The 26,125-nt window shown below is 36.2% G+C and overlaps 1 protein-coding gene and 1 long non-coding RNA gene across 3 annotated transcripts; both read left to right on the plus strand.

Moving 5' to 3' along the window:
• The first annotated feature begins 11,885 nt into the window (after positions 1-11,885).
• LOC110709189 lies at positions 11,886-15,063 on the plus strand. Of its 2 annotated transcripts, none has more exons than XR_002508882.1 (6): positions 11,886-13,373; positions 13,725-13,790; positions 14,215-14,287; positions 14,379-14,448; positions 14,536-14,634; positions 14,726-15,063. It is a non-coding gene; the product is annotated as an uncharacterized LOC110709189 (long non-coding RNA). The 2 variants fall into 2 exon arrangements; XR_002508883.1 differs by having other exon boundaries at positions 14,215-14,284.
• Positions 15,064-24,891: 9,828 nt separating this feature from the next.
• On the plus strand, positions 24,892-26,050 carry LOC110709188. Its single transcript, XM_021887402.1, has 2 exons — positions 24,892-25,521; positions 25,660-26,050. Exons 1-2 carry the CDS (start codon positions 25,345-25,347, stop codon positions 25,891-25,893), a joined length of 411 nt encoding a protein of 136 aa, XP_021743094.1. The 5' UTR covers positions 24,892-25,344; the 3' UTR covers positions 25,894-26,050.
• Positions 26,051-26,125: the final 75 nt, after the last annotated feature.

Consider the following 26,125-nt stretch of genomic DNA (forward strand, 5'->3'; position numbering starts at 1 on the left):
ATTAAATCGGTTCTTTCTTGTTCATTAAGTGTTAGTCCGATTTTAACTTCTCTTTTATTGGTTGAATCATTTGAGATATCAACCGTCTCAGTTTCTTTAATTATCGGTGCTTTCTTTTCAAGTGTTTCCATTGCTTTAATAAGTTCTTTGTCTTTTTCATTGTTAGTTAAGCAATGCTCGTCATCTTGGGTTAAGGAAGAACACAAAGGGGTAAGGAGAAGAAATCATATTATTATACTCTGAGATCATTACATCAAAGAGTGATATGTCCTCAGGGACTTGATCACTAACTATTCTAGGAGAAGAGATAGAAGGAGAAGGTGCTACAACTAAAGACCTAGATGACTCTATAGGGAGAGACTCTAACTCTGACTCTGACTCAGACGACTCTTCGAACATCGGTGCTTGCCCTATCGTGATGAAGATTTTCCTTCCACTTGGAGTAGTCACCTTGACTGTCTTGCGCCACCCTTGTATTGATCCTTCCGCTAGAGTGATTAGCTTCGAGGGATCGAAGTTTTCACTTTGTAGGACTGTTTGGATGAGCGAGGAGTTATCATCTTTGTATGTTGGCTCATCCTTTTCTCGCCCGAATAATAATCCCATGACATTAAAGTCAAAGCATGGGGGTGCTTTCTCCTTATGGACAGGAGTTAGGATTTCGTGTACGAAATAACAATCTAAGAAAATTTCGAATACCGGTTGCCTTATGCTGCTTACGACAAATGGTTCAGGAAATTCGTAGCATGGATAGTCCTCTCCTTCTTTTATGAATTGACCATTAAGTGTGAGAGGGTACTGATCCATTGGGATTGCTTTCTTTTGAATGCGAGCGTCCCTACGGGCCTTTGACTTTTCCTGCTCACTTAAGATCTTTCTAAGTCGGTTCAAAACCAAGTCCGAAAGTGTCTAACTTAGGGAGGCCAGGTGACTCCAGCGGTTTTTCTATTCTTTTCTTCTTTCCTAGGGTCATCCCAGGAAAATGTCCTTGCTTTTTCAGAATAGCATTCACGATCATGTTGGAATGGGGGTCATGGCAGAGAGGGGTCCTTTCATCCTCCTTGATTAAGGAGACCTCTTCATTAAAGCCCCACAAATCTTCATCATCTTCATCGTGCTCCACATTAATTATTAGATTTTCTATAGACTTGATTCTCATAGGCAAAGCACCAATGGTGATAGCAATTCCCCCAACTATAGCTTTTACTTGTTGGTGGAGAGATGAGGGGACGGCCTTTAGGTCATGAAGCCAAGGGCGTCCCAACAATAAATTGAATGAAGCTTTAATATCTACTACTTGGAAAGTAGTAGCATATTCTATCGCTCCCGCCGTTACATTCATAGTAATTTTACCAAGAGCTTGACGACGAGTGTTCTCGTAGGCTCTTATTCTTTGCGTTGACGGGGTTAAGTCTTCATCCCTTATGCCTAGCATCCTCGCGGTTCTAACTGGACAGACGTTAATGGCTGATCCATTGTCTACAATAATCATAGGGACGTTCATTCTCTTGCAAACCACTATGAGGTTTAATGCCTTAAAGTGTTTGTCACCTTATGGGGTAAATCCTTGTCGGAAAAGGTGATCAAATTGATGGGGCTAGGGAGATCACTCGTGAGGAAGTTAGCCAACCCCTCAGGAGTGGTGTCAGAATCTATCCCTATTTTGTCCAAGGTATTCATTACAGCCAAGCTATGTTCTCGAGATGTTGCCAGAAGCTTCCATACATTCATTTCAAATTTTGTTTTCTTGAACTGTTTGACGATGTCATTATCTTCAATGATAGGTATGGGAACTTGCTGTGTGGTAGGCATGGGTTGTGTTGAAATAGGAGCTTGCATTCTCCCGGATCTTGTGAGGACGTCTATTGATGAATCTTCTTCAACCCAAAAGTCATCTATGGCATACGACACCGAAGGTGGAGGTCCTACCATGTCTTTTAAATAGATGTCTTCTTCGTCACTGTCCCAAACTCCATTAATATTTACATCCTCTTCTTGTGGAACTTGGACTAGTTTCTTATCATTAATCATTTTCTGAATTAAATCCTTGAATTTAAAACGGTTTTCGATAGTGTGACCCCCTGATTGATGATATTGACTGTAATATCTATCTGTCTTTTTCAATGATTCAAATGGTCTCGGTTCGAGAGGTTTGATCTCGCCACTCTCGGAGAGCATTTCAAACATTTGTATATATGGGATCCCAATTAGAGTGTAGAGTCTATTACTCTTCTTGGGTTTTTCGGTGACTTTTAAAGGAAAACGTTTCGCCTCATAAGTCGTTCTCATGGGTGTGATTTCTCTCTTAGGTTCATTTTTCGGGAGTGGAACCTCGTCATATTTCTTCTGAAGTTCCTTTATAACCTTGAGAGTTTCACGTAGCAAGTGTGATCCTTCCATCATAGACAGTGTGAGCGATTGTATGTCCTCTTTACTTGCTAGTTCTGGAAGGTTATCCTTGGCGTCGAAAAAGATCTCCTCCTCTTCTTCGATGGTATGGATTTCTTTAACAGGTTTGATGAGAGACGAGGGATCAACCTTGTTTTCTTCATCAGAGATGGCCAAGGAGTGAGCGAGAGGAGCATTATCAATACTTGGCTTTTTACTGGCAGGGGGCAACGACAGCTTGTTGTTGTCGATTAAGTCTTGGATAGCTTCTTTAAGCTTGCAACAGTTCTTGGTAAGATGGCCCCTACCTTGGTGATACTTGCAATGTGCATTGGGGTTCTTGTTAGCCGTCCTTTTTTCGACTGGTGGGTCCCCAAATGGTCCAATAGGAGTTGTAAGACCTTTTGCATTTAATCGGTCAAATGCGGTGTCATAACTCATGCCAATAGGAGTAAAGTTCCTCCTAAATGGTTTCTTTTGTCCTTGATTATTCATAGCAAGGACTTCACCTAGGTTAAAAGTGCTAACATTGTTTGAGTGGGTGGTTTTGGAAGAAGAAGGATTGTTGTTCTTCTTGCCTTTCCAGCCACTGTTGGATGTATTGTTGGCAGCTTTCAACTTAGTCAGGTCGTCTTCAATATTGATTCCGATGTCGTAGACGGCCTTCATTTTCCTTCTGCTGGAGGATTTCAAGTTCCCTATGGTCAGTTTCAACTTGAATGTTGCATTTGTATCTATCAACAAAAGCGTTTGCTATGGACTCCTAGGTGGAGGTTTTCTCTTTCTCGAGAGAAAAGAACCATTGCTGGCAAACGGTTTCAAGAGATAGTAAGAATAGAGAGGGGAACACTTTCTTATCGATACCCTTAATACTCATTACTGTTCCGAAGGCTCTTAAATGAAAATAAGGGTTATCGGTTGCCTTGAATTTTGGGATGTCGTTGGCATTGAACTTTTGCGGAAGATGATCTTTGTCCACCGAGATCCCTTGTGAGCTAATCCCTTGAAACTTGTAGTCGCTTGATAGTTTACACAGACTCTCTTGCATGAGGTCCATCTGTTGTTGTTTCACGGGATCATCGATCTTAAGGGTTAGGATCTTTAGTGCTTCAGTTACGGTAACTAGTTGGTTCATGAGCTCATTGACTTCTTCCTGTGTTTCCATTGCTGTCCTATCCTTCCTCTTACGAGCGATGGGTTTGTCGAAAAGTTGAACTTGTACGAAAAGGTTGTCTTTGATTAACCGCCCTTCTTTTCTTGCCCACGCGCTGTAATTTAAACCATTTTTGCTTTAATTACTTGACTCAAATCGCCCTTGACTTTACAGTTTTAAATAAAAAAATAGGTGCATATTTTTGGCAAAAATAAGGTATATATTTTTAGGAACCAAGTATGGTATTTAAATTGGAGGATTAATATCCGACTTATCTCCATAAAAAATGACGGAAAAAACGCGCATACAAGACTTTCTTAGACATGGTCAAAGTATGTGTATTGGTGTGTGCGTTGAGTGTTAGTGACATGCTTGGACTTTTGTGTAAGACAATGGGACTTGGTTCCTAGACTCAATTAATGACTTAATAAGGTATTATTAACAGTAAAATTTAACCGAATTACTTAGAAAACTAGTTAATTAGACGCAAAGTGATGACTCGAGCAATAATCCGAACTGTCGTCAAAACGACAGGACTGGCGCCTCTCTTTGCAGTGTAGCGCCATATGACAGAACTGTCGCCTGAAGCCACACTCCATAGAGTGGCGCTACAGTTCAAACTTCAGCGCCATTGCTGGAGCGTCGATCTGAAACTGTTTTCGGTATTATTGATCAACATGGGTATGCCTAAAGTCATACTAAATCAATTCTTGTTAAAATATTAGACTTTATTTTACTCAAATTAATTAATTAATTAATTAGAAAAAGTTCTTTAAGTCATTAATTTATTTAATCTTAGCACAAGTCAAACAAACAGTTAAGAAAAACACATACCATATGCACAATTAGTCAAGTAGGCACGATATGATGCAATGAGTTTGCAACCTAACCATGGCTCTAGTTCTCTAAAGTTCGAGATATGGGTTAGTAAATAGAGGGTCCATGGTTAATTGTCCGAATGCACCGCGCGGAAGCCTAACCGTGAAAGGTTGGCGCGAGTGGATGGGACACCGCGATTTTTTTAAAAAAAATTCGCTTCCATGGTTTGGTGAATTCAACATTCTTGGATGTACCCTTTGTTGCTCAGAGCGTTCAATCAGGTAGATGGAGCATGAATTCCCAGAGGGTTATGTCCATATGTAGAACACATATGGGTTTCAGAAAAGTGAGAAAAACTCAATCAGGAAGTAGGATCGAGGGGCGAACAATGCTAAAAACAGGTTGAAACTAGACCGCATATTTCTGGCTCGGTATTGGAAGAATTTGGCGCCAGCAAACAGAGGTTGGCACCAGCTCTTGGCTTTAGCGCTTGGCGACAGGGGTGTTGTCTGGCGCTAAAGTCAATATACCGGCGCTAATTTTTGTTCGCTGACGCTAATTCCTACATGCCTCAGCAGGTTTCTGTGCTCGATAAAATTTTCCAGTTTCGCGCAGTGTTATTTCGGTCCTAGTTGTGAAATATATTTCTCAAATTTCCTACGTGTAAAAATCCTATGTTTTAACTCATTACGGATGGTCTTTCCAATGAGATCTTTTTTATGCATATGACAATAATGTTAACCAAAATTACGTACATGAAATACTTAGAACTTTTCGTGTCTCATCCACTCATTCTAAATCATTGCCGAAATAAATTTCAGGAATTAAAATAGAAATCCTCCCCAATGGAGTCGCCAAAAATTGTAGGGAATATTTCAAGCATTATCCCTAGCTTGAACCCCACTGTGATCATACACTAAAGTATGGTGGTGTCCAAAGGGAAAGAAGATAGAGTGAAAGAGTAGCGAACAAGTTTTTTTAGGAACTTGTAAACCGTTCACGAGGTGAAGGTTACACCCTTTAACTATCCAAGAGATCGTTAACTCCAATAGGTCTTGAACCATGACTGGTAGTTCGGGGATGAAGGTACAAATCCAACCTAAAAGAGATTGAACCCGCCCTAATAATAGGCCTCTACTTTATTCTGATCGTATTCATGTGCGCTTTCTGACTAACATGCAATCAATAGGATTAACCCTAAACCTATTCAATCTATGTTGGTTGAATATCAATGCACAAATAAAACTATTATTGGCGATCACTTGAATTATAATTATATTAACCCTAAACAAGATTATTAATTATCTTATTAAGCGTGATTACAAGTACAAATTCCCTTTAAACATGCATAAAAGGTGTGATCAAGCAATAACAATAAATATAAAGCAACATAATAATCATAATAATAATCATAATCATGTTAAAGCATAATATTAATAGCAAGATCCTAGGCATGATACTAACAAGATTAATAACAAATCCTAGCATGTCTATTTATCGAGAATTTCTTCATGAGAGTTGGTAAATGAAAACGGAGTTTTTAGAAGGCTATTTATCGATGAAATCATCCAAAAATATAAAAAATCAAAACAGAGTTCTGACGCGTAAAACGAGGTTAGCGTCAGACGCTGACATTAGTGCCAGGCACCAACGCTAGCGCCAGGCGCCAAGCTTAGTGTCAGGCGCTAATGCTGGCGTTTGGCGCTAACTTAATTATTGACGCGTTTTCTAAAATCAGATAGAAATTGCCGTACAGGAGGATAAAATCGTATTTTCCTCAAAAACATTCTTTTATTCTGATTAAAACTCTAAAAAGTAAACAAAAGTCAATTTATCAATGCTAATTGAATTAGAAATGAAAAGAACCTTCTAGAAGAATCTAGAAGACTAAAACCATTCCTAATTGCATTAGGAATGATAAATCCATATTAGGCCCTCCCCTAGATCATTGGGCCGCATATAAGGCTCAAACCAGGCCCATTTTAGTAATTTGGCCATAACTTTCTCAATATTCATCGGAATTTGGCTTATAATATATCGTCGAAAAGGTCTTTTCATGCCCTATACAACTAAACTACTATTGGACCCATATCATGGACTAACCAAGCTAGATTGGCAGTTTTCTTAAAATAGGTTTTCATAAACAGAGAGAAGAGAAAAGAAATTAAAACTACCCGCAACACTAAACTTTCCACACTTTTACTTCATTTGATTATGATTCGACGTGAAAGGTACTCATCATCACTGGGTTTGGTTTTGGGGAGACACAAATGGGTGTCTACAGTTTCCCTCATGTATGTTGGTGGAGATTTATAAGTTAAGCTCTTAGGAAACCTTTACAAGACCTCACTCGTCGTCATAGGCGACTTTGGGGTTTAAAGGGCTTGTTGTAGCTAAAAACAACCGTGATTCCTATGTTAGTGAGTCTTAGTGTATATTTCCGTCTCATGTCTTTCTTTTTCTTTTTGAATAAGTCTTTCATCCTTATTCTTTCTTGTTTAGTTTTGCTCGAGGACGAGCAAAATTTTAGCTTGGGGGAATTCGATGAGTGTCATTTATGGAACTCATTTGGTTCTCTTTAGGGTGGATTTCATGCTATTTTATTGCTCTTTTCTTTAGTTTTTCCTTAATTTTACTCTTTATTTCTTTGTTTTGCATTTTAATAGTTGAATTTCTATTTTTATACATTTCTTGGTTTATTTTGTTATTTTCTCCTTTATTTGCTTATTTTCTTTCATTTTTCAGGTTAAGGTTGTTATCCAAATATTCCCGAGGCCCCTTCACAAGTTTGGCATTGATTAGGATGCCTAATGTTCTCCATTTGAAGCTTAAGCATGGAGAAGTTCAGGTTCCTTTAGACCTTAGGCCGTGCATTCAAGCTGTGGGGGCACGAATTCTCGTGTTGAACCCACAATCTTGGAGTTTTGAAACCGCCATATCCCGTGTTTATCAAGAGCATCGAGTGGAACGCACGAGGAACATTGAAATGATGGTGAAAGGGGCTACCCTATTCCCAAGCGCTGGCGCACGCGACTATGGCGCGGCCGCGCGGCCTGGTGGCGTGGGCGAGCCTCTCTCGGGCGCGGGCGCACCTCTCTAGGTCTTTGTTCCGTACCCAGTCTTGTGCGGCCACGTTCCCCCTTGTAGTTGGCCGCGCCTGTACGGGTCTATTTGGGACGATCTAACTAATTTCTCTTTGTTAGTTTTACTATATATAGATTTTCCTTATATTTTTAGAGAAGGAGAATTAGAGAGAGTTTTTTTTAGAATTAGAATAGAATTAGGTTAAATTTTAATTTGTAGAGAGAGAAACTCTTGTTTGTAGAGAGAAGTTCTTGATTGATGATTCAAGATTGATGATCCTAAGTGTTTTCTCCATTGGTTTGAAGCAAGTTTGTAAGGATTTCTTTACTTTAATGCAATCTTTAGTTTTTGATTTCAATTACTTTGTTAATTGTTCAAGTTGATTGATTTTATCTTGATTAATTTGATTATGGTGATGAATTTGTTGTTTAGCTTAGTTTTGATATTGATTTCCATGAATTGTGAGTAGTTTTCTTGTTAGGGGAATGGTGAAGCATATATGAGTAATGGATTTATGCTAATTGGGGGAAATTGATGGAGTTGATGTTGTGGTTAAATTGGTTGATTGATTATGTGCGTGTGTGTGTTTCATTTAGGAGTGACCAACCTAGTTACTCGCACTAGATTACATTGTAAGATCACATTGATACGGACAATTGATTTATGGCTTGCATTTGTCGATTGAGTTGGTTTGTGAAGTTCCTAGCTTGAGTCTCTCGTAGTTGGCACTAGTTTGACTCTAAGAGATTAGCCTACCATACTCTCTTGATTGCTTAATTCATTTTCCCTCGCAACACTCGACGTAGTCATCTCCAATCCCAATAAGTTGAATTCATTGCAAGTATATGTGGATCTTAAACCCTAGTGTTTGATATATTTGATTTCGTTTTGATTGCTTGATTGATTTAGAATATACACCTTACTTCACTACTTCGAGATAGCTTAGCTTTAGTATTAGAATTCACCTCCCATTCCTAATGGTTCGACCCTCGACTTACTCCTATGCTAGCTATAAAGGTGTGTTGAGAGATTACAAATTTTGTTTGGCCGAGGGAAGATTAGTCCAACGACCTAGTCTCAACCCTTGATCATCTATTCATTTATCAGTTAATGTCGAGTCTATTCGGTTTAGGTTCAATGTCACTGTTTTCACCTATTCTTTGGATACAGGTTGGATACAGTGCAGGTCGTTTTTTGGGTCGGGTCAAATTTTGACAACTCTAAACAGGACCTAAATAAACCAGTACAACACATGGAGGATATGCGCAAACAAGAGGAAATCAACCAATCAAACCTTGTCATAGAGCAAGTAAACCAGTATGAAAACTCTGTCATGCAAACTGTGGTAAAGTTTATAGGAAAGTTTCTTCCACAATTCCAGAATATACTTTCAACTATATCCTAGAATTTTTTTTAATGTAGCTTCCTCAGTTGCTTCAAGATGAGATTGTTCATCGGTAATTGGTCCTACCACCACGCCCACGAAAGATGCAGCTTCTTAGTTCATATGCTACTTGGATTAATTTTATAAAAAGTGGAGTTCTTTGTAACAAATACTTTGAGAATCCAACTCATTACAAGATTATTACTCACTCATAAAGTCACAAGTGCTAAAATACAACACAATTAATAAAAAAAATATTCTAATGGCGTGTTTGGAATCAATTTGTTTCATTTACTTTCCAAATACTGGAATTGTAATAACCATTATATGAAAACCAAATAATTTGAAATTCTAGAAATGTCCCAAAATCTAAGTAATTCACAAAATTGTCATTTGAAAATTGCTTCCAAGCTTAATTTCTGTTCGTCCTTGAGCAAAACCAAAACAAGTAAGGGAAAAAATGATGAGCTTGCTTATTCAAAAAAACAAAAGAAAAATAGTGGAGACAAGAATATACACTAACTCACTTTCTTAGGAATCACGGTTGTTTTTAGCTACAACAAGCCCTTAAAACCCTAAAGTCGCCAATGCGGACGAGTAAGGTCTCGTGAGGGTTTCCTAAGAGGTTAACCCACAACTCTCTCAAACCAAACAAACAAGGCAAAGCACGGAAAAGAAACCAAAAGAAAAGAAAAGAAAACAAATGTTCATGAGTGGACTTTTGCAAATGAACAAGCACAAATGGATGCAATTCTTTCTAAACAAGTAAGGGAATGCACATTTCAAGATATCCAAGGTTGATTGAAATATAATATATGCTAAGCATAGAGAACTAATGAGACACAATTCACCTTCATCTCAAACAATCTTACCACGTTCTCCCAACTAGTTTCATATCCACCTTTAGTGAGCATCTCAATGATTCCTCGAAGGAACCAGAAAAGAAGAGATTTTAGGGCTACTTGACATCTTGACTATGCACACCGCTCCATAAGCTTGACTCACATCTCCCTCCACCGACTTGTAACTCAACCAAATAGGTCAAAAGGTCTTGAAAAGGGTTGTAATGTAAGGGCAAAAAATGTGAAGTTGGGCTAAAATTTGAAATTTGGTGGTATACCTAAATTGTGAAGCAAAGATTGGCCAAATCTCAATACTATAATCAAGCAATCACCAAACAAAAACACCAACACCCCCAAGTGAAAGGAATGGTGTCCTTCGAACAAGCGTATTATTCTAATAAAGGGTTTAAAATTATTAGAAATTTAATTATTCAGTGAGGTCAAGTGATCGGAATACCTGGGTGGAGGCTGCTTCCGATCAGTAATATTAATGAATAATTAATATTATAGCCTAATCTTGACTGAACCCTTCGGGTCACACCCAAGAAATTAGCGAAATGAAACGACGAATTAATTTGGAAGAAATTAATGAGTTGCCTAAGTAATTAATATTTAGACGTCGAAAATTCGAGCTTGGAGTGTCGAAAGTCGAGTCGAAAATAATAAAAAGACGAGACGAGAAAAACTAATAAATTAACAAATTCCCAAAATACCCCTAGCATCGAAATGCCCCGAGAAAACCGAATGCTAGGGGCCTAGGGACTAGCATGGTGGCTAGCATGCGCACCAAGCCGAGCCAAGGATGGCTGGTATATGCTGGCTGGGCGCAGCCATGTGCGTGCATTGGCTAGCTGCTGCGGGCTGGTGTGCCTAGCGTGCTGGTCTGCCGCAGCAGCCAGCCGCAAGGGCCAGCACGCCAACCCGCATCATCTAGCCGCAGCATGGCTGGCCTTGCATGCAGCTGGGCCTCGACCAAGAAGCCCGCACGCAAGTGCGAGGCCTGCGGACTGAGTGTATGGCAGCAAGGGCATGGTAGCCCACTTGGGTGCCTTGGTGCCCAAGTGGGACTGCCATGTGGCGCTAAAATAGAGGGGTATGAGGAAATAAGGTGGACGGTTTTTACAAGGAGAGTTGGGAGCAAGTTTTGTCCCCCTTCCTCCAAATGGTCCTCGCCTAACCCCTCATGTGAGCTTGACACTTATTGATAGAGTAGCTTGCTAATTTATTTTATTTTAGATTTAAAATAAAATGAATAAAATCAAAATCTCCCACATGGAAAGATGATGGGATTTTGGAGAGCCTTTGTGTAACACCCCAATAATTATCTCTTAAAACATGTAAATACCCTGAACAAAATCCAAGAGAATTACTACCGCCACGTGTTCAAACGTTAAGGCTATATCAGAAATTAGCAGCGGAAAAACTAACTCAGTTATAATTAAGTTTCAAAACCAATTACCAAAACCAAATTAAATCATACAACTTGGAACCATTAAGGCCCTTATTCAAAACCCTACAAAAGTAGTAAATAAATAAAACCAGAGTGTAAATAAATTCAAACTTATGAAAAGAAATAAACTGCGAATAATAACCAACTCTCTACTCAAAATCCCACAACCCTGATGCAAATGTTGCGTATGTAAGAACCTGTGGTTAATCTGCTCCCCAATATTACAAGTGTAATGGATCATCACAGGGTCATTGAAAGGTGAAGGCTATGACCAAAGAAAGACACACACAAAAACACGCAATCAGCAAAGCTGAGTACATACAAGCTGCGAAACAAATAAGAAATCCAAAACATGCTACTAATAATCAATCATCATGCATCATTAAATTATAGACTCAACACACGACTCAATTATCAATTTTTATTAAGACTTCACTAGTTAATAGTAGCAAACTCATTTTATTTAATTCTTTGGATTAAGCAAAAAGACACTAGTAGAAAAATGTACATTTGCGTCGCCATATTTGCGTCACTCATTCTAAGGAGCGAAGCAAATGTTTATTTTTACCATCCTTTTAAGTTATTGCGTCGCATGTTATTCAAGAAGCGACGCAAAACTCAAGTGCATTTCAGCTTTCTCTCATTTGCGTCGCTCTTATTTATTAAAGCGACGCAATTAATAAACTTATTTGCATCACTCATTTGTTAACAAGCGACGCAAATAAGTGATTAAGTAATTTGCGTCACGCTTTTACTACATGAGCGACGCATATGAGTTGTGTACAATATCATAAACAAGGTTATTTGCGTCGCTTTTTTATAATAAAGTGACGCAAATAACTCTTTTGGCTTTAGGTTTTCTGCGTTTTTTTACCTTAGTTTTTCATCACATACGCCTACATTCACCAACAAAAAGAAAAAAACAAGAGTTCTTCAATTCCAGTGAATTGCTACAGCAAAACACCCACAAATTTGTCTCTGAAATCCAACAAATTAGGCCAAAAAACTGCGATTCCCCAGCAAATTTAACATTTAAATTAAAATTGCAGTCAAGTTGAAGCAAATCCGAGCAATTTCGAGCAAAAATTTAGACCAAAAACCCTAAGAAATTCGAACCCTTAAACCCAGAAAAATTGATTGTTTCCGACCAAAAATCCCCCATTTCGAGCAAAAAATCAACTCAAAAGCATACGAATTCGAACCCTAGAAACCCCAAAAAATTCAATTTCGGTCTTCAAGTTCGATTGGGGGATTTCGAGGGGGGATTTCTTGGGTTTTTGGCAGCGACACAATATACCCTAAGAAATTCGTCCCATTTCAATCATAAATAATTTTTGTTCGGATTTTAGTAAAGAAATTACAGCAACAATAGTTTCAGTCAAGAAATTACAGCAAAAATAATTGTTCGAATTACGTCTTTTTTTGGGTTTAAGGGTTCGAAATCCCCCATTTCAGTCATAAATAGAAATTGTTCGAATTTCAGTCAAGAAATTACAGCAACAATAATTCGAGGGGGGATTTCGGCTTGACATTGTTGAATTTGTGAAGTCAATTTCACCTAAGATAAGATTTCTTCTATTTATGTTCATTCTTTTCATGGTAGATAGAATGTAGCATTTAACTTGAACAATGACTTAGTTTAATTTCAGGTTTAGTGTTAGTTCATTAATTAGAAAATATATATGGCAGATTTTAGTTGAATATATAACTGGTTGCATCTTTGAGCTGCTGATTTTTGTGCTGCTGGTTTGCAATATATTACTAATTTCAAATATATAACTGAAATCGAGTGCACAGTATGACTATATGAGCGGTTTTGCAAAAATAGATAAGACACGTGTTGTCGATCTTCATCCTGGCCATTAAATTCAGTAACATTGACCCTTGTTTTTCAACTGTCTTATCTTTAATTTGCCGTAAAAATGCTGCTAAATAAATTACAAAATACATGTAAGACTTGCACTCGTTTAGTTGGAAGTCAGTGTTTACATATATGTTATTTAGTTGGAAGTCAGTGTTTACATATATGTTATTTAGTTGGAAGTCAGTGTTTACATATATGTTATTGGGTCTCTTATTTAGTTGGAAGTCAGTGTTTACATATATGTTAGAAGAGTGTTTTTTGAGGTTTTCTGTGGACTGATACTATGAAATCTTGTTGCCTGACCATTGTAATTGTATTAGCTTTGTTGTGATGTTGATTAATAAGAGAGATGAAGAAGGGCAATTACAAGTACTATCAGCTCACTTGAGGTAAAATACTAAAATCCTCTGGTTCCTTTCAACTGCCCTTTGTATTAAGTTTCTGTCTTATGTGTTGATGCAATTAAAACTATAGCAATCTTGAAATGCTTGCTCAGATTGAACTATTCAATGGGATCATTTTGCATTTATGTTTGAGAATGTAGGAATATATTAATAAATTTTGATTGTATACAGTGGCCAACAATTACTAAATCTGTTTGGAAAACTTAAAAGATAATTTAAAATCGAGGAGTATTTGCGATGCTTATGGATTGAGCTTACAAATTGTTTAAGTATAATAATGCAGAAGTGCTACTTTTATTTGCTGGGTAAAAAGTTTGATTTATTCTCTGGTTGCAGATTGCTGAAGCAGAGAGTATTGATCTAGATTCAAAATTTCGTGCCCTGGTTGCTATTGGATCATTGGTATGTTGTCTTCTTATATCTGTTGTGTTATGAGAATGCCACAGCCCACTGGGTAATGTCAAGAGATACTTTCAAGTATAAAGAGGCTGTTTTTGCAATTATTTACTATACCGGCAGCTCTTTGTGGAGCTTCTGGAGGGGTGATTGCCATACAGTTTTTCTGTGCAAGTCTTTGGATGTTTGTATGGTCTTTTGAGTTTCTTGTTTTCAAACTATCTTACCTGCTTATTTAATACGGAGTACCAAGTACTTTTTTTATTAGTATAAGATCTAAATACCTGCGGATGGCTTAACACTCATTTCAGGTCTTCAAGTTTTACACCATGATTGGCTAATAAGCAATGCCGAATAATAACTTTTATGTCACATGGCAGATTAAGTTGAATCAACTATGTTGGTTTAATATATGTAATTTTTATGGCAGATTCTTAATTATGCGGAAGTGAATTCCACAAGTTGCTCGAGGTTCTGGTTGTGGACAAACGATTAAGGCGGTAGTAAGCATACGAGATTGTCTTCACTTGTGGTATATATACAAGGTTCTGGTGTGTAAGGGTAATATATATGTTATTTGTTTCAAATGTGTAGTGCTTTTCGAAGTTTTAAAGCATTAAGTGGACAATCTAGGAGAAGTAAATTGACATGGCATTTGGGACAGGTTACCTTAATTTCCTACCCTAACTTTTAGTTTCTTAATAATTTAAGTATAGAAATTTAATTCAACTTATAAATATATTACATGTAGTGTCCTCAACAATTGGGTGGACGTGAGTGTGGCTACTTCGTCCTGCGTCATATGTACGAAATACTTGAACATCACCATAGCAATGAGGATCTTATTCAGGTATGAGTTGTCAAATATTTCATTTTTGTTTGATAAATACAATTTGTTGTTAGCTACAATCTTGAATTAAAACTTTCCTCTTGTATATTAGTTGTGTTGATAGGATTTTTCAAGAACTACACCGTACACCGAGGAGGAGATAAATGAGAATCGAGATATTTGGGCAGAGTACTTATGTAATGTTCAACTTTAGATTTACACTTAGCGCATGTTGGACTCTTGTTTTGGATTATAGGCTTGAAATGAATGAATTTGGTTAATTAGTGTTGGGATGATGAGTATAATGTCTATGATATTGAGATGTAATTTATTGGACAGGTTGTTAATATAATGCCGTCATTCCCAATTTTATGGGTAGGCCAAATTACAAAGGAGACTCTGCCGAAATTTACATTTGCATTATTCAATAATATTGCATTTTAATTTCAATTATATTAGCGTTAGCATATTACTTTATACCACTAGTAAGGAAAACAGGTACTACAAACATATACAAGGCAATTATTATAATTAAAAAAAATCACCTCATTTGCGTTACTCATTAAACAAATAAGTGACGCAAATACATTAATTTTGTAGTGTCTACTCAGTCATTCCCATCACTCCTATATAAACAAGTGACGCAAATAACAAATAAGAAGTTTATCAGAAGAGTCATTTGTGTCGCTCTTTTATAGAGGAGTGACGCAAATAACAAAAAAGAAGTTTATCAGAAGAGTCATTTGCGTCGCTCCTTTATAAAGGAGTGACACAAATAAGAGTCATTTTCATCGCTCCTTTATAAAGGAGGGACGCAAATAACAAAAAAGAAGTTTATCAGAAGAGTCATTTGCGTCGCGCCTAGGAGTGACACAAATACAAGTCATTTGCGTCGCGAGCAGTTGCGTCGCTCATAGAAGCGACACAAATACACTATAAATGAGCGACGTAAATGAGCCTTTTTCTACTAGTGAGACAAGGTTGTCCAACCCATGCTCCATTTGGAACATCAATAAAGAAAACCCCATGCCTCCTTTCGGAAACATCAATAACACGATCACGGGGGCGACTCCGTGACCGTAGTTGGTATGAGATCTCACCTAACTCCTAGTTTTAAAAAATTATTTGAAATAGGAGACTCGTAGATCAGACGGCCTCGATAAAAGTACACGGCTAATACCCCGTGTACCCAACCCCTGATTGTCATTACTCCAGAAGTGCACCAATCCAGAGTTTTATTGCTCATCCATCTTGCACTTTACGTGATTTACAGGTTTAGACTTGGTGATGACTCATATGCAAACAATACAATCAATCCAATATCAATTCAATCTAGTAAAACAACTTTCCAATTTCAATTCTTGATTTATTAGTGACAAGCAACATTTATTATTTATTCCTTTAACTACCTCGGCGTATAAACACCTTGAGTGCATAAGGTACCCCAAAACCTTAACCTCGTCTTATAAGACTGAAATTCTTCCTTTACTCATCCTGTTTGCATAATCATGAATGAGTAATAAATTAATCTTTACACCATCACATACTTTTGCCTCTAAGCACACCTTGCATAATTAGAGCACAAATAATACTTGCAATATAAAATAGTGCACATCATTTGAAATTCACAATGTATAACCAAATAATTTAACCCAGTCAACCCTATAAATGATACTAATTTCTCGATCCGTCCTTAAACATGCACCTACAAGCAAGGTTTCGTAACTTGTACGTACCTTGTGTAAACAATTCGATTAACCACTTTAAAACTAGAAATCACCTTCAATAAACTCTTCTCCTAAACCAAACAATAACATCTTAATCAATACCCAATCAATCAAATTTACAGCAGTACTAACTTACTTTAAAACTTTCAAAATCCAAATCAAACAACACTTTAAAACCTTCCCTTTCGTTAAAATTAAAGGCTTATATATATTTCTTTAAATTTTCTTCATAAAAACCTTAAAATACACTCTTATATATGAAATTATAGTAAGTTTAAAGTTTAATAAAAAAATCTTAAAATTATTTTAAAACCCCTAATAATCTCCCTTTTTAATGGGTGATTAAACCCTTTTTATAAAACATCAAAAGTAGTACTTAGAAACTATTTCCAGCACTTAAAATTTCAATAAAAATATATATTTATGCTTAATTAACTTTAAACATAATTAATATTATTAATCAAACTCAAGGATAAAATTTTAAGTTTAAAAAAACTTCGTTAAAATTAAACACTGCCCAAAAATCATATTTAGAGGCTGAATTTGGCCAGAAAATACACTCTTAAACCGTTGTTTCCACATGGAAAACACTACTTTTTTTTTATCAAAATTGGATGAATTCAGAACCTGATCGGGATTAAAACAGGATTAATATTAACGAACGGAAATCTAAAAATTTAAACACGAATTTATGTATTCAAAATAATCTGGAATTAAGTTAAACTAATAATTAGTTATAATCACCCAAATTTTAAAACATCATTACTATAAAAGCCCTAAATCAATTGTTCATAAAAACCCTAAAATCATGATTTTCAATAATTAAAAACCCTAGGTTATAAAATTTACAAAATCTGAAAATTATGACATTTATAAATCTGAAAATTCATCAAAATACAATCTAATACTAATTTAATTAATTTCAAACAATTAAATCAAAACCCATAAATCAATAATTATAATTACACAAATTAATAAAACAAAGGAGAAAGAAAATAAGACTAACCTTTGTGTGTGGGAAATTTTTGGGGATTAATGGGGTATTTATAGGAGAGAATTGTAGGGCAAATAGGAAGATTGGGCCTCATAAAAATAATGGGTCAATTAAGTAAACAAATGGGTTAGGGTTGTTTGATTGGACATAAATTGTAGAATAAAGGTGCATAAAATAATTTGTTCAAATAATTTTCGACCCAGATTAATAATTTGAAACTTTTGAAATTAAATTCCGAAAAATAACAAATAAATATTATAAATAAAATAAAATTTCATTTATAAAATATTTTAAAAATACGGGGGATTACACTTTTCCTATAATTACCAACTTGGGAAGTTGGGAATTCTTCACTTAAGTGTTGAAAAAGGAATCATAGAGTGAAAACTTTTGAACACTAATTACTCGGTTTTTGAGGTCGGTCCTTGCTAACTCCAAGGCAATAGACCGAGTTCGGTGCTCGCGTTTATAGGTGGACTTCGAAGGAGGTCGCCGTGTGAGCGGGACTTGAAGGCTTTCAAGTAAGAGCTCGTTTTGGTGAGTGAAGCACACTACAAAGGTAATAATTACTTACTTAGTCTTGTGTTTATGTTAATTATGTTTATGGATATAATTATTGTGTGTTTTGTTTTAGGGTTAGATTTCCTTCCGCGGTGGGTCGGACTCACCAAAACCCAACACCAAGCTTATTAAAAGCCAAAATCACAAACATATATACAAAAACCGTAATAACGCTTCCCCCCCAAGCTTGAACAAAGCATTGTCCTCAATGCTTAAAATAGGGAGAAATTACATCAAAATATTTTTAAGCTTTTTCATTTTTCACATTTTTATCACTTTTGCCAAAGCATTTGAATTTGCTTTGCTTTTTCCCATTTTTTTTTTCACTTTTTCACTTATTTCATAGTCCTCGCCTCATTTATCTATGGACGACCTTTTCAACTTGTCATTCACCTTTATTCACTAAATATTTACAATACAAACTTGCTTACATTAAAAGAACCGAACTATCTATTTCATCCACCAAAACTTCAACAATAGAGACCAAATGCTTCACAAAAACCAAAGATGGGAAAAATAATGAAACAGAAGGCTCAAAAGCTAAAGATATGGCTTGAAAAGAAAGGTATAAGGCTCAAATGGTTAGCAAGAAGGCAAATGTAAACCCGAAACAAAGAAAAGAAAACTATCCTAGAAAAGTAAAAAATATCACCTGTAGACACCCATTTGTGTCTCCCTAAAACCAAACCCAGTGATGAATACCTTTCGCGATAAATCAAAATCGAATGAATTGAAAGTGTGAAAAGTCTAGCGGTGCGGTAGTTTTATTAAAATCTTTCTTTCTGTTTTCGAAAACCTACACTATTTTATGAAAATATCCAGTCCAGTTCATTTTGGTCCATGAAAAGGGTCCAATAGTGGTGTAGTTGGATGGGGCTCGATAAGAGCTTTCCAACGATATATTATAAGCCCAATTCTGATGAATAATGAGGAAGTTATGGCCAACATACGAAACTGGGCCCGGTTTGGTTCTTATATGCGGCCCAGTGATCTAGAGGAGGACCTGTTATTAATTATTATTCCTAAAGCTATTAGGATTGATTATAGTCTTCTAGAATTGTCTAGAAGGTTTTTTTTTAATCCTAGTAGGATTAGGATTGATAATTATGTATATGAGTTTTACTTGGAATAAAATAAGTGTTTAATATGAAAATACGATTTTAGCCTTCGTACGGATTTTACAACTCAATTTTATCGATAAGTGGATTCCACATTGAAAACGCGTTGAAAATAACTGCACCACCTGAGGACAGGTTTATCGCCTAGCGACGAGCTCTGTCGTTGGTGAATGGTTGTTGTTTTATTCCTTTTTGAACTCTAACTCATTTCTATCAATTCCGGACGATTTTCTTATAAATAGGGTCCTTGGACCTCCGTTTTCAATAATCAACTCTCAAACAGAATTCTCTAATTATTCTCTCTCTCTAAGGTAAAGCTTATTCTCTCAACCAGAAAAATGTACATTTGCATCGCCATATTTGTGTCACTCATTCTAAAGAATGAAGCAAATGTTTATTTTTACCATCCTTTAAAGTTATTTGCGTCGCTTGTTATTGAAGAAGCGACGCAAAAGTCAAGTGTATTTTAGCTTTCTATTATTTGCGTCGCTCTTATTTATTGAAGCGACGCATATAATAACCTTATTTGCGTCACTCATTTATTGACAAGCGACACAAATAAGTGAGTGAATAAATTGTGTCACTCTTTTAATAAATGAGCGACGCAAATGACAAATTTTCAGCATTATAGATTTTGTTATTTGCGTCGCATTTTTATAATTAAGTGACGCAAATAACTCTGGTGCATTTAGGTTATTCTACGCTTTTTTGACCTTAGCTTTTCACACCTACCATTCACTAAACAAAATGAAAAAAAAACAGAGTTGCTTCTAGTAAATTTCTACAGAAAAACACCCACAAATTCGACCCTGAAATCCAACAAATTCGCCTAAAAAACTGCAATTCCCCAGCGAATTCAACATCCAAAATCGCAATCGAGTTCAACACCCATAATCGGCAGCAAATCCGAGCAATTTCGAGCAAAAATTTAGACCAAAAACCCTAAGAAATTTGAACCGTTAAACCCTAGAAAAATTGATTGTTTTCAACCAAAAATCCCCCATTTCGAGCAAAAAATCTACTCAAAACCATACGAATTCGAACCCTAGAAACCCCAAAAAATTCAATTAAAAATCCTGGCGAAAATATTCGAGCAATGATTGAAATTTTCGAGTGGAAAAATTGCTTAATTTCGCCCCAAAAAACCCGAGGAAGTTCTAGCAAATTACAGCAACAATAATTGAAGTTCGATTTCGGCTCGACATTGTTGAATTTGTGAAGTCAATTTCACCTAAGGTAAGATTGCTTCTATTTATGTTCAATCTTTTCATGGTAGATAGAATGTAGCATTTAACTTGAACAATGACTTAGTTTAATTTCAGGTTTAGTGTTAGTTCATTAATTAGAAAATATATGGCAGATTTAATTTAATTTTTATAATTTCAGTCATTGATTTTTCATTGAGGCTCATCTCAATTCAAGGCTTTAATATATTCACCTGAATGTTTTCAGCTAGTACATTTAGTCCGTAGATTTTTACAGTTGCTGGTTTGCAATATACTACTGGTTTGCAGCTGCATCTTTGAGCTGCTGGTTTGTATCTTTGAGCTGCTGATTTTTACAGCATTTAACTTTGATGGAAATAAAACATTAGCTTTGCAGCTGTTATAAGGTTATTAATTCATTGGACTGAAAGTTTCACATACTTTAGGCGACAAAAAAGGTACTTCCCATCTGTTGGACCTAGCTAAGGTGACCTTCAATCAGTCATCAAGTTAAAAAAAAAAAAACTATAAATCAATATTCCATCCATTAAACAACCACCTTGTTCAACCCTTAATTAAAAAAAAAAGTTTCAAAAAACTATCGGACCAATTCTATCAGTTGGGTTGCTCTCACACTTTTCTCATTAATCGAAATAGTCTCACACTTCCCTCAATCATCACAAATAGTATATTTGATAATTACAACGAAATAAAAGGAGTAAGGAAAAAGGACAAAACAAACTTAAACAAGCTAAAGCAAAAACTTACTTGTGCTGAACCAGCACTGTCATCTGCAACTTCTCTAATTAATCCAAACTTGGTCAATGTATTCTCACATTGAGCAAGAGCCTACTAATTCATTTTTTTTTATTTAAATTGACGCAAATATCATATCTAAGAAAGACATGGATTAGTATAAGATCTAAATACCTGCGGATGGCTTAACACTCGTTTCAGGTCTTCAAGTTTTACACCATGATTGGCTAATAAGCAATGCCGAATAACAACTTTTATTTCACATGGCAGATTAAGTTGAATCAACTATGTTGGTTTAATATATGTTAGTTTTTATGGTAGATTCTTAATTATGCGGAAATGAATTCCACAAGTTGCTCGAGGTTCTGGTTGTGGACAAACGATTAAGGCGGTAGTACGAATACGAGATTGTCTTCACTTGTGGTATATATATCTAAACCATTCTTTGCAATATTAACTTATTTGTTCTAGTTGGTATAATGATTGTGAATTGTAAGAGATTTTTAATTGTGATATAATTGATTAGAATTGCAATAATACTTGCATCATTGGCTTAGATACCCGTTCAGGGCTTACTCATTAGAAGTAAGTCTTGAATAGTCCCCGGTTTGGGACTATTCTTGAATGTTCTATATCATTTAGGTGATAACTACTTGAACTGTTTTTGGGTCTGAGAAGATCATGGCTCACTATTTCCCGATTGTTCTCTGGGTACATATGTTGATAGCCGATTATCTACATAGGGAAATGCTGCCAGATTTTCTTTAGAACCAAACTTTACAAGTAGTTATTAGTGAGATAGGACATTCAAGAATGGGTTAGGTTGGAGTGATAAGGACCTTATTGGATCATCCGGAGTTGCATTTACATGATATAAACTGTGAATGAAAATGTTTGATGCCTTATATTCTTGTTTATGGTTAAGGAGCTATATATGTTAGAAAATATACGCATTATCTTAAAATTAATTTTGTTATTCAGTTGTTGAAAATGGATCGAAGTTGGATGTATGGTAAACGAAATTGTACAAGTTTTTTTACGAGGAATTGAAGAGTTTGGCACTGTTGCCTTAAAACACCAAACAGAGAATAAATCAAAGATTATTCTTTGTCCTTGTTGTGACTGTAATAATTCGAGGGGATATCGTGATATAGTTGATATTAAAGATCATCTCATTCGTCGTGGGTTTAAAGAAAACTACACAAGGTGGACATGGTATGGTGAGAGAATATATATTGAGGTAAGTTCTAGTTATTGTCCAAGGGAAGATGAGAATCATTGTGATGATGATAATGAACACCAAGGTGAGGATATCGATACAGCTGATATTGGTGTTGAAAGTGAGAGTGAAGTGGAGAAGGACAGGATAGATGAAATGATGCATGATGTTGAAGACCATTTCACAGAGTGTCCCTAGACATATGATAGTATTTTGAGAGCTGAAGAAACCCCGTTATATCCTGGTTTACAAAGTTCACTAAACTTGGTGCTATTATGAAGTTATTTAACTTAAAGGCGTGCAATTGTTGGACCGACAAGGGTTTTACGCAGTTGTTAGAAGCCTTAGTAGAAATGTTTCCCAAAGGGAATGAACTTCCAAACTCCATCTATGAGGCCAAGAAACTTATGTGCCCCTTGGGTATGGAGTATGAGAAGATACATGCTTGTCCCCATGACTGTGTGTTGTATCGAAATGAGTATGCTGATTTGCATGAGTGTCCAAGGTGTGGAGTTTCTCGTTACAAGATGAATGATACTGGTGAGTTGTGTAAGAAAGGGTCTCCAGCTAAGGTATTATGGTATCTTCCAATTATACCGAGATTTAGGAGACTCTTCTCGGATGAAAAAACTGCAAAATTATTGAGGTGGCATGCTGATGGGAGGAAGAAAGATAGGTTAATGAGGCATCCTGCTGATTCCCCGCAATGGAGGAACATTGATCGATAGTTCAAGGACTTTGGTGAAGAAGATCGAAATCTTAGGCTTGGTCTTAGTACAGATGGAATGATCCCATTTGGGACACTAAGTACCCAATATAGCACTTGGCCGGTTCTTCTAACTATCTACAATTTGCCTCCTTGGTTATGCATGAAGTCTAGATACATTATGTTGTCCCTTCTAATATCTGGTCCTAAACAACCTGGAAATGACATTGATGTGTATCTAGCGCCTCTCATTGAAGATTTGAATTTATTGTAGAATAAAGGTGTCCAAATGTTTGATGCATATAGTAAAACCAATTTCACTTTACGTGCCATGAATTTTTGTACGATAAATGACTTCCCAGCTTATGGGAATTTGTTGGGGTACACTGTGAAGGGAACAACTCCTTGCCCCATTTGTGAAGATGATTTGGAAGCATTACGCCTAGACAATTGTGGCAAGCATGTATACATGGATAATCGCAGACATCTTCCTGAAGACCACCCTTTTCGATTCAATAAGGATGCTTTTAATGGAATAGTGGAGTTAAGAGAAGCTCGTGGCCCTTTACGTGCAAGTGAGGTTTATCAGCGGGTCAAAGACATGGAGAATGAGTTTGGTAAGCCTTACAAAAGCAAATCAACTGGGGGTTACAAGAAGAAGTCTGAGCTATGGTCTCTTCCATATTGGAGACATTTGGAAGTTAGACATTGTCTAGATGTAATGCATATTGAGAAAAATGTTTGTGATGCCATTGTGGGAACTTTATTAAATATGCCAGGAAAGACAAAGGATGGAGTTAAAGTAAGAAAAGACATGACTTCTATGGGTCGTTCAGAGTTGGCACCCGAATCTCGAGGAAAACGCTGGTATCTTCCCCCAGCTTGCTTTACCTTGTTTAAAAAGGAAAAAACTAGCTTTTGTGAGTCATTGCATGGTTTAAAGGTCTCGGCTGGATTTTCTTCTAATTTTTGTAGACTTGTGTCAATGTCTGACTTGAAATTGGGTGGCATGAAATCTCATGATTGTCATGTCTTGATGCAACAATTATTACCAGTTGCCATCCGAGGAATTTTTCCACCTCAAGTGAGGTATACGATTACAAGATTATGTGTCTTTTTTAACACTATCTGTAGCAAGGTCATAAATCCAAGTATTTTAGATGACTTGCAAGCAGATGTACTTGAGACAATGTGTCGATTTAAAATGTATTTTCCCCCATCTTTTTTTTGACGTGATGCCTCATTTGGTTATTCATCTTGTACGTGAAATTAAACTTTGTGGACCAGTGTGTATGAGATACATGTATCCTTTTGAACGAGAAATGGGTGACTTAAAGGGAAAAGTCATGAATCCGGCAAAACCTAAAGCAAGTATTGTACAACGAACAGTTGCTAAGGAAGCGGCAGCATGGGTTGCTCAATATCTTGCACGTTCACAGAAAATTGGGTTGCCAAAGTCTCGACACGATGGGAGGCTTGGAGGTCAAGGTACTATTGGCAGGAAAAGGATATCCATGGGCTTTGAAATGAAAAATAAGGCCGAGCTTTTTGTGTTGCAAAATCTTAGTGAGGTTCATCCTTACTTGGACGAGCACATGCTTTTTCTTAAAAATAAATATCCTTCCAAAAGTGATCTTCAGCTGATAAAGTTGCATAATTGTTCATTCTTTACATGGTTCAAGAAATGAGTGATGTCCCAACTATCCACCACACCTAACGATATATCTGACACATTATGGAATCATTGAAGAAATAATAGAGCTGGATTATGTTGATTTCAAGATTCCTCTATTTCGATGTAAGTGGGCTAATAGTAGCGTGGTGTAAAAAAGGATGAACAAGGGAACTGGACCCTTTTAAATCTTGGTCGACGAGGGCATCTAGCTGATCCATTTATATTAGTTTCACAAGCAAAACAAGTTTTTTACATGGTTGACCCACCTGATTGTAAGTGGTCAGTTGTTTTAGAAGGTAAAAGAAGGATACTTGGCATTGAAGATGTGGTGGACGAGGAAGAATATGATGAGCAATTTAATGAGTCACCACCTTGCGTTTGGAGCATCCCTCCAATAGTCGATGATTTTGACACAACGTTGAAACGAAAAGATCATAATGAAGGATTTTATGTCACAAAAGCGAAGAATGAAGTAGGTATGAATTATTTGATTTTGTTTTTTCCAATATGTGTTACTAATTGCATAAATTGCTTATTATTGTTATGTGTACAAGTTTATAATTTAAAAATGATACTAATCGATGTCTTAATTTATTTATGTCTTTTTTTTCAGGTAAGTAATAATGGAGGATGAGGATATGCATAATCTTTACATGTTTTCGTAAGGTGAGGAAGATGAGCAACACAATCAATCACAATAAGAGCAACAAACAACCGACTCTCAAAAGAATAAAAAGAAGCCAAGAGGTCCATCAAAGGGCTTGAAATCCATGCCTGGGGTTCCTAGAGTGCTTGAATGGGATGAATTGTGTCGACCCATTGGAAAGTGGGCAAAAGCATACAAAACTCATCTTGGTGAAATAAGCCGTGCAAAGGTGTCTATATTGTATAAAGATTGGAATCAAGTTCCACAAGGAATAAAAGACACTTTGTGGGAAGATGTTAAGGTAATATTCACTATTAAATGTTAAATGTTATACTATTATATGATCATTTTGACATTATTTGAACATGATGAAAACAATTTATTTGAATATGATGAAATTATTTACTAACTTTTTTTTATTTTTTTAATTTTTTTGTAGAGAGAGTTTCAAATCGAAGAAGATGAAGACAAGAAAAAAAAGGTCCTACGCACTTGTGATAAAACTTGGAGAGATTTTGAAACAAAATTGGTCAGTGGTGGGATCACATGTACCAGGAATATGCCAAAGGAGAAAAGAATGTCGTATGTACTCTATGATTTCATATTTGAAGATATGTGGAAAACATTTGTGGAGGAGCATATTACAGATGATTTTAAGGTTTTTGTGTATTAATATCAATGATCATGCAGGTTATTAATACTTTGTTAACAGATTCTTATGTACTAATCTTCATTTATGCTCGTGAAAATAGGAAATCAATGAAACAGCAAGATAAAGTCAGTCTTTCAACGAATACCCTCACCATTTAGGAGCCAAATCATATGGTGAAATGAATATTATATGGCGTAGAAAAGGGTATATTCCCACAGCATCTTTAGCATCAAGTACTTCATCTTGTTCTTCG

The sequence above is a fragment of the Chenopodium quinoa genome, unplaced genomic scaffold (genome assembly GCF_001683475.1).
Source record: "Chenopodium quinoa cultivar QQ74 unplaced genomic scaffold, ASM168347v1, whole genome shotgun sequence".
NCBI lineage: Eukaryota > Viridiplantae > Streptophyta > Magnoliopsida > Caryophyllales > Amaranthaceae > Chenopodium > Chenopodium quinoa.